At 34.4% G+C, this 18,401-nt stretch overlaps 1 protein-coding gene across 1 annotated transcript in view; it reads left to right on the top strand.

Moving 5' to 3' along the window:
* Positions 1 to 4,553: 4,553 nt before the first annotated feature.
* The window catches only part of LOC148944149 (uncharacterized), a 79,767-nt gene continuing 65,919 nt past the window's right edge, over positions 4,554 to 18,401 (top strand). Inside the window, 2 exon segments of the mRNA XM_089099841.1 lie at positions 4,554 to 5,587; positions 5,690 to 5,697. Of these exon segments, the coding sequence (XP_088955967.1) occupies positions 4,563 to 5,587; positions 5,690 to 5,697 (1,033 nt within the window). The 5' untranslated portion in view covers positions 4,554 to 4,562.

Genomic DNA, 18,401 nt, shown 5'->3' with positions numbered 1-18,401 from the left:
TGTTTTGCAAATAAATCTTCTTATAATCTCATGTAATTTATGTTCAAAGGCCTGTTATTTAAATAAATCAATACCTGAAAGGAGGCATGCACTCCCCGGAACATTTTTAACTAAAGAAGAGTAGCTTTCAAATTCTGCATTAAAACCCATTAAAAAAATCCTACGACCAGCTCACTATTTTCATGTCGGTGAAATTTTAATAAGAAAAGCAGAGCACAGGGATTCTTTTAGCCCAGAAAAATGTGTAGCGGTCGCATATTTTTCTAAATACAAGCTATACGGTTCATCAGACATTAAGGAAGCGTACATCTCAATCATAACTGATTCTTCTAATCCCATTAATCTACAAACTCTTTGAAGATCTTTAACCCAACTTGACATTTGTTGTGGTTTAATTAGCTTTTTTTATAATGGACAATGGATAATACTATAAGCTACATTTTGGAATACTGGAGCTGGCGTAGCTCCTGTATTAACACTAGAAGCTTGCCGAAGGGCTGAAGCTTCCGAATTATCACTTTCCCGAGGTAGGGACATTTCTTTTTTTCTTTTTTTATCTTCAACAGATAGTTATATAAAGTATCGATATGGCTCATCATAAATTGTGTCAGTCAAGAGCATGTCATGAAGTAGTTATTAATAGAAGTTTTGTTTAGACTTTAATCATAGGCAGAGCGATATAAATAGCACTGACTAAGTAAAAAACGATGTGGGCACAATGTGATTTTTTTCCATACCCGGGCACTTTGTATCGAAGGAGTTCTCGTAGAAACTTCGAAAAGGCTCATTCGAACGGAAATTGGAGTGGCTAGTGTCCTTTTTAATAGTCTAAAGTGATTGGAGGGCAATTAGCCACACCCCTCATAACCATAATTATCCCAAATACATCCAATCAAAATTTTGAGATAGCCATTTTGTTCAGCGTAGTTGATTTCCAGATAGAAAATATGTTTTTGAAGAGGACACTCCCCCACAACCCTCGGGGCAAGAGTTTTAAGTTGTGCCCTGAGGGCATATAAGAACGATTTTGGCACAATGTATTATTTATTATTTTTTTTCATTTAGAGCAGGGCCCTTCGTATCGAAGAAGATATCATAGAAAATTCGAAAAGGGCTCATTCAATTGGAAATTGGAGTGGCTTGTACCCTTTTTAATAGTCGAAAGTGGTTGTAAGGCAACTAACAACCCTTCCACGCCGATCATTTCCCCAAACACATCCAATCAAAATTTTTAGATAGCCATTTTGTTCAGTGTAGTTGATTTCCACATAGAAATTATGTTTTTGAGGAGGACACTCCCCCACAGCCTTCAGGGCAAGGGTTGTAAGTTATGCCCAGGGAGCATATCAGGTTTTTATAGAAAAACTTGTAGTAAAAACTTCAAAAAAGGCTCATTCGATTGGAAATTCAAAGGCATAGCGCCCTTTTTAATAGCCGGAAGTGATTGGAGGGCAACTAGTCCCCCAAGCCAATAATTCCCCCAAACACATCCAATCAAAATTTTGAGATAGCCATTTTGTTCAGCGTAGTTGATTTCCGGACAGAAAATATGTTTTTGAGGAGGAAACTCCCCCATAACCCTCAGGGCAAGGATTTTAAGTTATGCCCTGAGGGCATATAAGAACGATGTTTGCACAATGTATAATTTATTATTTTTTTCCTTTAGAACAGGGCACTTCGTATTGAAGAAGTTGTCGTAGAAACTTCGATAAGGGCTCATTTAATTGGAAATTGGAGTGGCTTGTGCCCTTTTTAATAGTCAAAAGTGATTGGTAGCCAACTAACACCCCTTTCACGCCCACCATTTCCCCAAACACATTCAATCAAAATTTTGAGATAGCCATTTTGTTCAGCGCAGCTGATTTCCAGAGATAAATTATGTTTTTGAGGAGCACAATCCCCCACAGCCTTCAGGTTAAGGGTGTAAGTTATGCCCTAGAGGCATATAAGATTTTTATAGAAGGTGTTGTCGTAGAAACTTCAAAAAAGGCTCATTCGATTTGAAATTCAAAGGGCTTTTGCCCTTTTTAATAGTCAAAAGTGATTGGAGGGCAACTAACCTTCCCCATACGCCCACCTTTTCCCCTAACACATCCAATCAAAATTTTGAGATAGCCATTTTATTCAACGTAGTTTTAAGTTCTGTAAATTATGTATGACAACCCCCTCAGAGCCCTCAGGGCAAGGGTTGTAAGTTATAACCTGGGGGCATATAAAGATTTTATAGAACGTGTTGTCGTAAAAACTTCAAAAAGAGCTCATTCGATTAGAAATTGAAATGGCTAATGCCTTTTTTAATAGTCAAAAGTAATTGGAAGGCAACCAACACCCCTTCCTTGCCCACTTTTTCCCCAAACACATCCAATCAAAATTTTGTTCAGGAAATTATACCTTTTAGCAGGACCCTCTCCCCCCTCCCACAGTCTTCAGGGCTAGTGTTATAAGTTATGCCCTGGGGGAATATAGGTTTTTATTGACATCTTTGTCGTAGAAACTTGAAAAAGGGCTCATTCAATTGGAAATTCAAAGGTCTAGTGCTCTTTTTAGTAGTCTAAAGTGATTTGAGGGCAACTAGCCCCCCTCTCTCGCCCACCTTTTCCCCAAACACATCCAATCAAAATTTTTAGATAGCCATTTTGTTCAGTGTTGTGGATTTCCAGATAGAAATTTTGTTTTTGAGGAGGACACTCCCCGACAGCCATCAGGCTAAAATAATTTTAACCCCATTAATTTACTTGAAATTGAGCCATTGAACAACTCTCTACGATGTTTTAGTGCTAAGCTATCTGGAGAAGAAAAAAAGAAAAAAAAATACCTTTTAGGCAAAATGCTGTAGTAGCTGCCCTTTTCTTGATTTTCAAGCCAATATATTTCCCTTGCTGTTCAAGTCAAGGGACAGAAAGTTTTGTATATAGGGGTATCGGACAAGGTGGTTCTAATGGTGTAATTTTTCTTATGATCTGACTCTTTTTTTATGAGTTATGGGTTTTTATATTTCTTAACATTGGAAGTGAGCTTCAGCCCAAAAAGATTTCCCTATTTTTCTTCGTGTTTTTGCTGTTTGTAATGTTACTATGGGCAAAGGTTTGTTCTTTACTGTATTTAAATTGAAAGATTAAAATTATTGCTCAGATACCATAAATATTTTTGCAGTTTGTAACTTTAGCGATTCTGAACTGAAAACTAAAATTAAATAAAAATGGATTTTTATCGTTTTTACATCACGTCAATCACTACGTCATATACGGTTATTAGTATACAATCGGTGTTAGAAGTCAGACTTACTACCAAATTTTTTTTTGTTTTGATAAAAAAAGGCACTAGAACTTTTAATTTCTGGTCGAATGAACCCTCTCTCGACATTCTAGTACCACTGGGTTGATAAGATCACCCCTGGAAAAAAAAAGGCAAATACACACGCACCTGTGATATTTCTTCTGGCAAAAAAAACAACAAAATTACACATTTTTGCAGATAGGAGCTTGAAACCTCTAGAGTAAGGTTTTCTGATACGTTAAATCTTATGGTGCGATTTTCATTAAGGTTCTATGACTTTTAGGGGGTGTTTTTCCCTTTTTCAAAAATAAGGAAAATTTTCTTTGGATCGTAACTTTTGATGGATATGAGTAAACTTGATGAAACTTGTATATTTAAAATCAGCATAAAAATCAAATTCTTTTGATGTATCTATTGATATTAAAATTAAAAACTCTAAAATCAGTTTCTTAGAGTTTCGGTTACTATTGAGACGAGTCGCTCTTACTATACAGTTCGTTACCACGAACTGTTTGATTATTTTTTTTTATTAAAAAGGCACTAGAACTTTTTCCAATTCTTTTGATTTATCTATTGCTATTAAAATTTAGTTTTTAGAGTTTCGGTTACTATTGAGACGAGTCGCTCTTACTATACAGTTCGTTACCACGAACTATTTGAAAACAATGAAAATATATTGGCTTGAAAAATCAAGAGATGTGGTTGAAACCATGATATTCTGCATCTACGGCATTTTTTTTTGTTTTTTCTTTTTCACCTCAGATAGCTTGGCACTGGAACATCGTAGAGAGCTGTTTAATGGCTCATTTTAAAGGAAATTGATATGGTTAAAAACCTTTTGTAATTGTGGAAAATTGTTTTTAAAATATAATCAAGTTTTTACGAAAAATGCATTTTTCTATAGCACTGTAGTAGCTTATGTTATTATAGCATAATTAAATTTTATATGATGTAAGAACATCATAACATCACGCGTAATTTCAAAAAGGATTCAAATTTTGCGATTTTAAGCTAAAATTTAGCAGAAATTTAATAGCATAAAAAAATTTGTTTCTAATGGATTTTGCTTTTTGAAAATCATTTATGAGTAAACATGAAACAAAACTTTGTCCTATCTTTAAATTTTAAACCGTTTTAAACTTAAGTTACAAGTCGTTAGATAACATAATTGCTAAATAAAAATTATGAGTATGATTATGAATTATGAGTTTAAAACTATGAGTAAAGATCGCCTTGATGCTTCGAAGTCAGTTTTGAGTGAACTTAATGGAAGCCATACTGGTGAAATGTATGAATGTAAAGAAGGCAAAACGAAATTTTCTTCGAAGTCAAGTTTGACTGTGCATATTAGAACCCACAATGGAGAAAAACCCTATGAATGTCAACTATGCCAAAAGATGTTTTCTCAAAAGTCAACTTTGACTCGGCATATTAGAACCCACAATGGAAAAAAACCTTATGAATGTGAACTATGCCAAAAGAGGTTTTCTCAAAAGTCATCTTTGACCCGGCATGACTCGGAACAGCATATTAGAACCCACACTGGTGAAAATTTATATGAATGTAAAGAATGCAAAAAAAAATTTTCTTCGAAGTCAAGTCTGACTGTGCATATTAGAACCCACAATGGAGAAAAACCCTATGAATGTCAACTATGCCAAAAGATGTTTTCTCAAAAGTCAACTTTGACTCGGCATATTAGAACCCACAATGGAAAAAAACCTTATGAATGTGAACTATGCCAAAAGAGGTTTTCTCAAAAGTCATCTTTGACCCGGCATGACTCGTAACAGCATATTAGAACCCACACTGGTGAAAATTTATATGAATGTAAAGAATGCAAAAAAAAATTTTCTTCGAAGTCAAGTCTGACTGTGCATATTAGAACCCACAATGGAGAAAAACCCTATGAATGTCAACTATGCCAAAAGATGTTTTCTCAAAAGTCAACTTTGACTCGGCAGATTAGAACCCACAATGGAAAAAAACCTTATGAATGTGAACTATGCCAAAAGAGGTTTTCTCAAAAGTCATCTTTGACCCGGCATGACTCGGAACAGCATATTAGAACCCACACTGGTGAAAATTTATATGAATGTAAAGAATGCAAAAAAAAATTTTCTTCGAAGTCAAGTCTGACTGTGCATATTAGAACCCACAATGGAGAAAAACCCTATGAATGTCAACTATTCCAAAAGAGGTTTTCTCAAAAGTCATCTTTGACCCGGCATGACTCGGAACAGCATATTAGAACCCACACTGGTGAAAATTTATATGAATGTAAAGAATGCAAAAAAAAATTTTCTTCGAAGTCAGCTTTGAATAAGCATAATAGAACCCACTCTAGGGAACTACATGAATATAAATTAATGAAGGAACAGCTTGATATGTTACATTCAGATCTGTCTTGTAGCATTTGCAGTGAGGTATTCATTAAACCAGTTAAACTGCCGTGCATGCATACATTCTGCAAAACATGTATGCTTCAATGGGAACGGAAAAAAAAGACTTGCCCTTTTTGCCGAGCCAAATATAAAACAGCTTACCCTGAAGATACTCTACTAGTAAGCTGTATTGAAAAACTCATTAAGTCTTCTTATACTAATGATGAAAAAAAACAAAGAGATGAACTTGCCAAGTCACGAGCTGACATGGAAAAGCAACTTCTTTCGCCAATATCTGAATGCATATCGGTACATGTATTACCATGGGTATCGCTTGGTAATGGCGTTGACATCTTCCCAATGATGTTCAAATTGAGAAAATGTGAAAAAATGAAATTGGTGATAAAGCGTTACTGTGAAGCGTCCTGCTTACCACTTGAAAAACTACGTTTTTTGTATAATGGTAGAATAATTAATGGTGAAGACACACCTGAACAGCTAAAAATGGAGACCACTGATGTAATTGAAGTACTTCCCGTTTAGTTAGTTCCACTACGATTTGGATAGAGGCCATTTTGTTCTAAATTTAATGAAAAGGAAAATTAAAGTCTTTCAATCTCTTTTTATCCTTCTTCTATATTAAATTTTCATTTTCAGTCTATCTTGAGAGTTCATACTGCAAGCACCTTTTTTGGATATAATCTCATTCATACAGAAAACTGTTAATATAGTAAGACATTTGTGACTCCCTATGGTTTTTATCAAATGAATTTCATAATCAGATTTGGACTTTAAAATAGTTCACCTTGAACTTGGATTATATTACTTGACCTACATATTACATTGACCTACTTTATTGCAATACTCGACCGTCCCTGGCTATGATAATTAGATTGCGCAATGACCGATCAAAATAGGAAGAATATTTTAAATCTGTTGCTGAACTTTGTCACCAGATCTATGCTTGATGGTGCGAAAATTGATCTTATTGTCAGATAAGCTGTGAGTTTGTTTGATCTGGTACTATTATCAGTGCTAGAGATTTTCTGTATAAGGAGCTGAATATTCAGAGCCGATGTGTGAAACAAGCAAAGGATGAAGATAATGTATTTGACATTTGTAAACAGTTAAATCAGGCAGCAAAGGATAATCTGCCTGTTCCCACTTCTGTTACATTCTCGCCTTTTTATTCCAATATTCACGGCGCCAGGTACTTCAAAGTATCTGATACGCCGCTATTCATTTACCTCGTTCAATGGCCTCGAGGTTTTAAATGTCCATTAAACCTTGTTTTGTAGGTGTCAACAGAGAGATTTGCAGGGATAATATCCCCAGGAAGATCGTTCCAGATAGAAGTGCAACGCCCGTTGAAGCTGTTTCTCAAGTACTCGGTTTTCGGCGTATCCTCCTCTAGATAATTGGACCGAGTTGTGTGCCTTCGTGTCTGCCTTGTCGGCTGGACAAAGGGGGGTGTGATTCAAAGAAACTTGTCTGAGAGAAATAAATTTACGAATTCGAGGGCCAATGTTATCGACAATACACCAAACTAGTCAGTCAGAAACAGTGGAGCCTCTTGTGCTGAGGCGCAGCCAACCCTATTTGCCCTCCTTCGGCTTTTTTAACGTGGTGCCCTTCTGAAACCCCAACAATCGGGGAGGTAGTTTCGGCTACTTTAGTCTCAAAGGTTAATGAACTCTCTTGGGAAATTGACGGCTTTTTAGAGAATGCGGCGCATTCATGCTCTGTTTGGCCGGCTAGAATTGATACAAATTTAACAATTAACTCTGTCCCAACTCCCAGGGGATCCAGGATTTTTTTTTGGGGGGGGGGACAAATAGGTTAAAAAGATAAACTTGCGTTAGGAGCAAGTTTATTTAACGCAAATTTGCGTTAATTAAGTAAATTACACTGTTTTAGGCTATGTATAAACTTTGTATAGGCTTCAGGTGAAATAACCGAACTTAAAAAATCGGCTTCGGAATGGAAACTTTTTGTTAAATCAAAACGTGCAGCAAACAAAATTGCCGAGCATACTAAAAACAGTACCTCAGGTATCTTGGTGAGTGTGAAATCCCCACTGTTTATAGGGATCCTAAAAGGCCTACCGATCAAATACGATCAGAAGGACACTACATCAATCTCTGTACCAAACTGCTTGAAAGTTTCACAGTGTGGAAAGTCCCGAGTGTTTAAAGTCTACTAATAATAATAATGTATTATTAAAGCTTTTTACAGCCATATGCAAAACAAAAAAGAAAAAGGATAAATAAAATGAAGACATACTAAAATCACTATCCTCTTAATCAACATTCATACCTAAGGTAAAGTGACGGTATCATCTCACATAAAGGGTCATCTTCATCTGAAACAAAATCTACATTTAATTCTTGTTGTACGGAAGTATATGCGTTAAAAACACCTGCTAGAAAAACTAAATCACTTGGTTAATGAGATTTCACTGAACTCAACTCTTCCTCTAATATATACTATGTATCCTCAATACAGCATGAGCTATTTTCTGGGGAAACGTATACAAATCCAAAAATAAACCATTTTTCAGAAATTTTTCCGCGCAACCAAATCAAGTTTTCATATTTACTTGACAGACGACGCAAATCTTTGAACATGTCACTCTTTACAACTAGTACAACTATTCCTCCATAGTTCCTATAGTTTGGCGATGTAGCCCTGTCCACTCGAAACAACTTCGTATCCACGCACTATAACATCTTCCTCTGACAACAACCATGTCTCTACAAAACACGTCACCGTTGCTGTCAAAAATGAATTATTTAAACACAACTCTCTCTTGTTTCTTAAACCTTGTATATTCCATATGACTAAGGAAAGTTTTTGTATATGGCTTGTATCCTATCCAGTAAACACGAATGGTGGCTTTTCGTGAGGCATCTGTGACCACCGGTTTTTCGGTTTTTTGTCCATTTTTGAGCCACTGTTCGTTCTTACACTTCTTTTCCCTTGTTTGTGGTCATCATTGGGGCTTATAATAGAATCTAAAGTTCTTTTCCCTTTTACTGACCCTTCGTTTAGCCGGCTTCCGCCTGGTGTGGCAGGATCCGCAGCAGTCATTGGCTTTTCGTAGACAGTTGCATCACTATTGCTAGCGTTACTACTTTCTATGTCCGAACAAGAGTCACTATCACTTGAAGGGGATTTTATGTAGGCCCGAAGAGGAATAGAATCCCTTTTTGAACTATCAACTCCGGTCGGTTGCTGCTTTTTTATCAAAGTCATAAGAAAAAATCTGGTTGTCTATGTAAATTTTTGTACCACGTAATTTCGATGCACTGTTTTCACTTATAGCTTGGGTTATCAGGGGTCTTAATGTTTTTCGGGCCTCCCGTTCTTCTGGTGTATAGTCCGGGGTGACTGAAATCCTATTTCTTTTAAACAGTTTAGCATCACGAGTCATTTTGGTCGTGAATTTAACAAGGATAGGGCGGGGGTTCGAGGGTCCTCTCAGTCGAAGAGCATCTCGTATTTCATTTTTTGATAGTGAAAGGTTGGGCACAGAATTGTTAATACATACTATAATGTCCTCACTTAGTTTAGAGTTCAGATTATTTGGATGCGGCATCCCATACAACATAAGATTGGTTTGTTTTAGTTCCTTTTCCAATCGAAAATTTCTCTTACGTGACTCCTTTAATTCACTCTTAATTTCTGCGATTTCTTGGGATGTCTTTACTTGATTTATGGCAAAGTCCTGCAACTTAGATTCTATCCCTGCCAAAATTGATTGTGCATTTTGAATGCTTTTCGTCAGATGTGGAATATTTGAAACTGCTTTTTTTATTTCCCCTAAAGTCTGGGCAATGTCCTGATCTCTCATCATAACTATCAAAAGACGTAAAACGAAAACTTACTCGCAAGGGGTGCTATTTCGTAAACAAGTACGGCCCCCGGTTTCCAACAGTGCAAGTGTTCAAAATCTTTCTTCAAATACCAAATCCAATCGAGTCAAAAAAAATCTAATCTCCGATATTTGAATGCCTTTAGGTAATTGCGTAAGATTTAATCATTTACAAAATATATGTGACCTTCACCGGCGGATGCTGAATGAGAACTACTTTGAGTCGAAACAAAACCTGGATCAGTTCTTGAAAGTGTCTGTGAAAGTAGGCTACGAAATCTTTCTGCACAAGCATTTATATAACTCCAAAAGCGTTTTTTCTCGTGTCATAAGACTGGGCATCTGGCCTCGCAGTGCACCAATCGGGCCCTCTGCTCTCGCGGTGAATCATGCCACCACACCTCTAACAGTGCCTCACTGTGTTCGGAAAAAGTGTTCTGTCTAGAATGTAAGTTGCCAGCCATACTTGTTACAGTGTAAAGTGTCCTAATAACAACATTCAACTAAAAAGCCCACGGTATGATATGGATGTGTCTATTACTGTGCAAGCTGTACTTTCGTTTAATATTAATTGTGGGCTTTTAGTCAAAACTCCTGTGACAAAAGTTGTGCTTTGGAATTGTAACGTATTCTGCTTGCAAGAACACTTTTTGACGAGTCATAGTTTAGGCCTTCTGAAAATTGAAATAATTTTACTAGCTATTATGTGCCTGCTAAACGATCCGCTTCCAGTGGCCGCCCTTCGGGTGGTATTGCGATTCTTGTTAGGACCTCGTGTCGGTCGAGTATTTTTGATTGATGTGATTTTTTTCTTGCTGTCCGTGTAGAAGAGTATGTTATTGTAAGCGTCTATCTCCCGACTGATTACCGTAATGACCGATCATAATTTTTATTTACTTCTGCGTGTGAGAAACTAGGGTCTTGCCTTTTAAAGATTCGCCCGCTAGGTAAGTCTTGCATTATTACTGGAGATTTGAACTGTAATTTAACTTGCGCCTCGTCATTGCGTACTTCTATTTTGTCTGGTATTTTTGACGATTGGCTTAGGATATTGCCGAGAGATCTCAATTACACTTACACACACCATTCAAATCACGTGTCGATCCTGGACCATGTGATTTCTTCTATAAATCTCCAAGTGTCACCTGTTCACGTCGTTACTGATTTTCAACTATCAGACCATCTTCCATTATCTGCATCTAGTCCTTCTTCTCAGTCTACTCCCACCAAACAACCACATCAGCCTCAGGCCCAATCTTAAAGGGATTGGAAAATCATCCAAGGTGATCTTTTCCCTTCATCTACTAATTCTGTTCTACATAAAATTCATGTTCCGTTCCAGCTGCTCTTGAGAAATCTACAAGTTGATGCAAATGAAATACGGGTGTTGCTAGATATCTATCTTGGACAAATTTCCATGTTCTGCGATGCGCGGAAAAAGCTGCTATACCTCTTAAACGTATACGCCAGGGTGTCACGAAGCATTGGTCCCGTACTCCAAAAGCTAGTTGAAGCTTGGAGAAAATCCAAATTTTGGCACCATTTGTGGCTCCAGTGTGACTGTCCTTGCTCTGGCTGAGTTTCTGACATTCGTCTTTCCACCAAAAGAAAGTTTGCAAGAGAACTATCTATCCACATGAACCAGATAGTTGAAGAGACGTCCCACCAAGCTTTTCTGTCCCAACCCCCCTTCTGGAGGAATATATCAGTAGAAAGGCCCCTATTGATCGTACGAGAACACCCTGCTGCCATCTACAATTTAGTTTAACGATACCTATCCACATAGAGAATGTTATTGATCCACGAAGGGGGTCAGATTTCCGAGAAATGTCTCCGGGCAAAGTTTATTAATGTCTTTGATGTATTTCCAAGGAGAATTGTCTCCGGGCGAATGTTTATTAATGTCTTTGGAGATCTTCCAGAAGAATTGTTTCCAGGCGAATGTTTTGATCTTACTGATGAAGAGATTAACGCGGGAAAGGGTTTCTTAGTAATTTGAAATGTGACAGCGCAGGAATGTCAAAAACAAAAGGAACACGCAGAAATTACGTTTAGGGGTTATTTGGGTGAAACCGTTTTAGACATTTTAGGGAATTATTTCGGCGAAACAGTTAGAGACATTTTAAAAGATGATTTTGGAAGATGTTTTAGAAGAGGATTTGAGGGTGAAACTCTGTGGTCGTTATAATACACAAGTTCCATTTGAACAGTGTCGTGAGGTCCTCTACCCCAACCACAAAGGGCTCCGATCCCCCTACCCCAACCCCGAAGGAAGCCTCCGGTCCCGAAAGGTTTCCCGGGCTCCCAAAGGACCACCCGGCCCCCGGACCCCCAAAGGCTCCCCCGGGTCCCAAAAGCCCCCTGAGCCCCCATTTTGTTAATACTTTTTTGTGCTCTTGAGACACAGAAGGGCCCCCACATTTCAAAAGGCTTTATTATATCTTTTCAGAACAAGTTCCTTTCTTAATGTCATTCCTAAACCCATTTTACAAGTTGAAGTACCCATCCTTTTCACCCACAACTTTACTTTACAGCTTTTTGAATGCCCCAGCACCAAGCAGTACTTTAAAAGGCATTTCAGAACAAGTTCTTTTCTTAATGTCCCTCCTAAACCCATTTTACAAGTTGAAGTACCCATCCTTTTCCCCAAAACTTTACTTTACGACTTTTTGCATACCCCAACATCAAGCAATACTTTTCAAAGGCACTTCAGAACAAGTTCTTTTCTTAATGTCCTTCCTAAACCAATTTACAAGTTGAAGTACTTATCTTTTTCACCAAAACTTTACTTTACGACTTTTTGCATACCCCAAAATCAAGCAATACTTTTCAAAGGCTTTATTATATCTTTTCAGAACAAGTTCTTTACGTAATGTCCTTCCTAAACCAATTTTACAAGTTGAAGTACTCATCTTTTCCCCCACAACTTTACTATAATGGTTTTCGAATACCCCAACATCAAGCAATACTTTTCAAAAGGCTTTATTATATCTTTTCAGAACAAGTTCTTTACGTAATTTTCTTCCTAAACCCATTTTAAAAGTTGAAGTACTTATCTTTTTCCCCACAACTTTACTTTACGACTTTTTTGCTCACCCAAACATCAAGCAATACTTTCCAAAGACTTTATTATATCTTTTCAGAACAAGTTTTTTTCTTAATGTCCTTCCCAAAGCAATTTTACAAGCTGAAGTAGTTATCTTTTTCACCACAACTTTACTTTACGACTTTTTTGCATACCCCAAGATCAAGCAATAATTTTCAAAAGGCTTTATTATATCTTTTCAGAACAAGTTCTTTTCTTAATATCCTTCTTAAACCAATTTTACAAATTCTAAATTTTTCCTTAGTAGATAGAAAAAGCTATATCATAGTCGTGAATATTTTCTCGAAAGATAAGCAGTTCTATTTCAATTTTAAATTTTCTCAATGAAGTGAAGAAAAGTTCAAGTTCTCTTCTGGATTTTCTCAATGAAAAAGAAATTATTTATTGCTCATTTCTATTTTTCCAAATAATATAAAAATTTTCCATTTTAGTTCAGATCTGTCTCAAAGGGATGAAAAAATTTAAAATACTCTTCCAAATTTTTCATAGAAGATAAAAAAGTTCAAGTTCTCTTTTGAATTTTACCAAAGAACACAATTCAATTTTGATTTCTACAGAGAAAATAAAAATCTTCCAGTTCAGTTCTTTATTTCACAAGAAATTTAAAGTTCAATTCTAAATTTTTCGGTGGAAGATAGAAAAAGCTATACCATAGTTTTGAATATTTTCCCGGAATATACAAAGTTCTAGTTCAATTTTTAATTTTCTCAACGAAGTCAAGGAAAGTTCTATTCTGAATTTTCTCAATGAAAAAGAAATTAGTTATTGTTCATTTCTATTTTTCCAAATAATATAAAAATTTTCCACTTTAGTTCGGATCTGTCTCGAAGAGATGAAAAATTTAAAATACTGTTCCTAATTTTTCATGGAAGATAGAAAAATTCAAGTTCTCTTCTGAATTTTACTAAAGAACACAATTCAATTCTAATTTCTCCAGAAAAAATAAAAATCTTCCACTTCAGTTCTTTATTTCACAAAGACATAAAGAAATTTAAAGTTCAATTCTAAATATTTCGGTGGAAGATAGAAAAAGTAATACCTTACATGTGAATATTTTCCCAGAAGATAAAAAGTTCTAGTTCAATTTAAAATTTTTCCACTGATGTGAAAAAAAGCTAAGTTTCTCTTCTGAATTTTACCAAATAATACACTTCAATTGTAATTTCTTCAGAGAAAATAAAAATTTTCCACTTCAGTTTTAAGTTCCCCAAAGACATAAAGAAATTTAAAGTTCAATTCTAAATTTTTTGAGTAAATAGAAAAAGCTATACCATAGTTGTGAATATTTTTCCGGAAGGTAAAAAGTTCTAGTTCAATTTTTAATTTTCTCAACGAAGTGAAGAAAAGTTCAAGTTCTATTCTGAATTTTCTCAATGAAAAAGAAATTAGTTATTGATCATTTCTATTTTTCCAAATAATATAAAAACTTTCTACTTTAGTTCAGATCTGTCTCGAAGAGATGAATAATTTAAAATACTGTTCCAAATTTTTTACGGAAGATAAAAAAGTTCAAGTTCTCTTCTGAATTTTACCAATGAACACAATTCAATTCTAATTTCTCCAGAGAAAACAAAAATCTTCCACTTCAGTTCTCTATTTCACAAAGACATAAAGAAATTTAAAGTTCAATTGAAATAAAGAAATTTAAAGTTCAACTTGTGAATATTTTCCCGGGAAATAAAAAGTTCTAGTTCAATTTAAAATTTTCTCAACGAAGTGAAGAAAAGTTCAAGTTCTCTTCTGAATTTTACCTAAGAACACACTTCAATTGTAATTTTTCCAGAGAAAATAAAAATCTTCCACTTCAGTTTTAATTTCCCCAAAGACATCCCCAAAGACAGAAATTTAAAGTTCTATTCTAAATTTTTTCCGTAGTAAATAGAAAAAGCTATACCATAGTTGTGAATATTTTCCCGGAAGCTAAAAAGTTCTAGTTCAATTTTTAATCTTCTCAACGAAGTGAAAAAAAAATTCAAGTTCTATTCTGAATTTTCTCAATGAAAAAGAACTTAGTTATTGATCATTTCTATTTTTCCAAATAATATAAAAATTTTCCACTTTAGCTCAGATCTGTATTCAAGACATGAAAAATTTAAAATACTGTACCAAATTTTTCACAGAAGATAAAAAAGTTCAAGTTCTCTTCTGAATTTTACCAAAAAACACAATTCAATTCTAATTTCTACAGAGAAAATAAAAATCTTCTACTTCAGTTCTTTATTTCACAAAGACATAAAGAAATTTAAATTTCAATTCTAAATTTTTCGGTGGAAGATAGAAAAAGCTATACCATAGTTGTGAATATTTTCCCGGAAGACAAAAAGTTCTCATTTCTATTTTTCCAAATAATATAAAAATTTTCCACTTTAGTTCAGATCTGTATCGAAGAGATGAAAAATTTAAAACACTGTTCCAAATTTTTCACAGAAGATTAAAAAGTTAAAGTTCTCTTCTGAATTTTACCAAAGAACACAATTCAATTCTAATTTCTACAGAGAAAATAAAAATCTTCCACTTCAGTTCTTTATTTCACAAAGACATAAAGAAATTTAAAGTTCAATTCAAAATTTTTCGGTGGAAGATAGAAAAAGCTATACCATAGTTGTGAATATTTTCCCGGAAAATACAAAGTTCTAGTTCAATTTTTAATTTTCTCAATAAAGTGAAGAAAAGTTCAAGTTCTATTCTGAATTTTCTCAATGAAAAAGAAATTAGTTATTGATCATTTCTATTTTTCCAAATAATATAAAAATTTTCCACTTCAGTTCAGATCTGTCTCAAAGGGATGAACAAATTTTTAAAACTGTTCCAAATTTTTCATAGAAGATAGAAAAGTTCAAGTTCTCTTCTGAATTTTACCATAGAAAAAACTTCAATTCTAATTTCTCCAGAGAAAATACAAATCTAAACTTCAGTTTTAAGCTCCCCAAAGACATAAAGAAATTTAAAGTTCTATTCTAAATCTTTCTGTGGTACATAGAAAAAGCTATGACACAGTTTTGATATATTCCCTGAAAATAAAAAATTCTAGTTCAATGTTTAATTTTCTCGACGAACTGAAGAAAAGTTCCAAGTTCTGTTCTGAATTTCCTCAATGAAAAAGAAATTAGTTATTGATCAATTCTTTTTTTCCAAATAATATAAAAATTTTCTACTTCAGTTCAGATCTGTCTCAAAGAGATGAAAAATTTAAAATACTTTTCCAATTTTTTTCACAGAATATAAAAAAAAGTTCAAGTTCTCTTCTGAATTTTACCAAAGAACACAATTCAATTCTAATTTCTACAGAGAAAATAAAAATCTTCCACTTCAGTTCTTTATTTCATAAATTCATAAAAAAATTTAAAGTTCTATTCTAACTTTTTCGGTGGAAGATAGAGAAAGTAATATCATATTTTTGAATATTTTCACGGGAGAAAAAAAGGTCTAGTTCAATTTTAAATTTTCTCAACGAAGTGAAGAAAAGTTGAAGTTCTCTTCTAAATTTTCTCTATGGAAAAGAAATAAGTTATTGATCAACTCTATTTTTCTAGGGAAAATAAAAATTTTCCACTTCAGTTCTTTATTTCACAAAGACATAAAGAAATTTAAAGTTCAATTCTAAATTTTTAGATGGGTGATAGAAAAAGTAATACTATGATAGTGATCATTTTCCATGAAGATCAAAAGTTTAACTTTAATTCTAATTTTTCTTAAATTCAGTTCTTATATTTCTCAAAGAAATTAAGAATTTAAAGTCCTGTTCCAAATTTTTCATAGAAGATAGAAAAAGTTATACATTGATCGTGAATATTCGATATGAAGATAAAGAGCTCCACTTTAATTCTGAGATTTCTCGAAGAGGTGCAAAATGTTCAAGTTCTCTTCTGAATATTCTTAAAGAAGAGAAAAAAGTTACCTCAATTCTGAATTTTACCAATGAAAATGAAAAAACCTTCCACTTCAGTTCTTAATTTTTCAGACATAAAAAATTTGAAGTTCAGTTCTAAATTTTTCTGTAGAAGATAGGAAAAGTTATACTATAATTGTGACTATTTTCCAGTGAAGATAAAAAGCTTCACTTTAATTCTAATTTTCTTAAATTCAGTTCCGATTTTTCTCAAAGAGATGAAAAATTTAAAGTTCTGTTCCAAATTTTTCATAGAAGATAGAAAAAGTTATACATTGATTGTGAATATTCGACATGAAGATAAAGAGCTAAAAGTTAATTCTGAGTTTTCTCGAAAAAGATCAAAATGTTCAAGTTCTCTTCTGAATCCGGGTTGCAGCGGTAGCTAGCAACCTAGTAAGAGACGATCACGTCCAATGTTAAGAAATAAAAAAACCCATAGCTCCTGAAAAAGCAGTCAGATCAAAACAAAAAGTACACCATTAGAACCACCTTGTCCGAAACCCCTGTATAGGAAACTTTTTGTCATTTGGCTTGAACAGGAAGGGAAATATATTGGCTTGAAAATCAAGAAAAGTGGCAGCTACTACAACATTCTGCCTAAACGGGATATTTTTTTTTCTTTCTTTCTTTTGTTTTCAGAGATAGCTTGGCACTGGAACATCGTAGAAAGTTGTTCAATGGCTCATTTTAAAGGAAATTAATTGGGTTAAAAACCTTTTGTAAATAAAACAAATTATTTTAAAACAGGATAAATTTTTCCACTAAAAACTGTATTTTTGATGTCTTTCCATAGTGCTGTCTTTTAAAAGACATTTGATTTTTGAAGCCATCAAACAATTCGTGGTAAGGTTGCATTTTAAACTTTATATTCCAAAGATAGCTTAGCACTGGAACATAATAGAGAGTTGTTAAATGGATCATTTAAATTAGATTAATAATATGCAAGGACGTATCCAAAGGGTTTAGTGGGTTTGAACCCCCCTCCCCCAAAATGTTTTTAGATTCAAAATAATGAATATAAAATGAATAAAACAAAATTGAATATAAAAAATATATAAAAATGAATATGAACAACTTTTTTATGCGATATTGATGTTTTTATTATAATAATATCCGGGTTGCAGCGGTAGCTAGCAACCTAGTAAGAGACGATCACGTCCAATGTTAAGAAATATAAAAACCCATAGTTCCTAACAAAGGAGTCAGATCAAAACAAAAAGTACACCATTAGATCCGCCTTGTCCGAAACCCCTGTATAGTAAACTTTCTGTCCATTGGCTTGAACAGCAAGGGAAATATATTGGCTTGAAACTCAAGAAAAGTGGCAGCTACTACAACATTCTGCCTAAACGGGATAGTTTTTTCTTTTTTTCTTTGTATCCAGAGATAGCTTTGCACTGGAACATCGTAGAGAGTTGCTCAATAGCTTACAATAAAGAACGACACCTAGCCCATGATAACTGTAACATAAATAAAGATTATGTAATTTCCATCAGTAGCATGGCTGTAGAGATGGCTGAAACCTAGTAAAGAACAATCTTGGTTGCAGCGGTAGCTAGCAATCCGGTTTGCAGCGGTATCTGGGTTGCAGCGGTAGCTAGCAGCATAGTAAGAGACGATTACGTCCAATGTTAAGAAATGTAAAAGCCCATAACTCCTAAAAAAGAGTCAAATCAAAACAAAAAGTACACCATTACAACCATCTTGTCTGAGACCCCTGTATAGAAAATATTATAAAGATCGATATATTTTATCGTAATTATTGTCAGTCAAGAGTTATCAAATAGTTGGTGGTAACAAACTGTATAATAAGAGTGACTTATCTCAATAGTAGCTGAGACTCTAAAAACGGAATTTTGATACCAATAG

This window comes from Artemia sp. Qi Xiang Cuo, chromosome 14, assembly GCF_049724085.1.
Source record: "Artemia sp. Qi Xiang Cuo chromosome 14, ASM4972408v1, whole genome shotgun sequence".
Classification (NCBI taxonomy): Eukaryota; Metazoa; Arthropoda; class Branchiopoda; order Anostraca; family Artemiidae; genus Artemia; species Artemia sp. Qi Xiang Cuo.
Note: the sequence above shows the minus strand (reverse complement) of the source record. Positions and strands in the feature narration are given on the sequence as shown.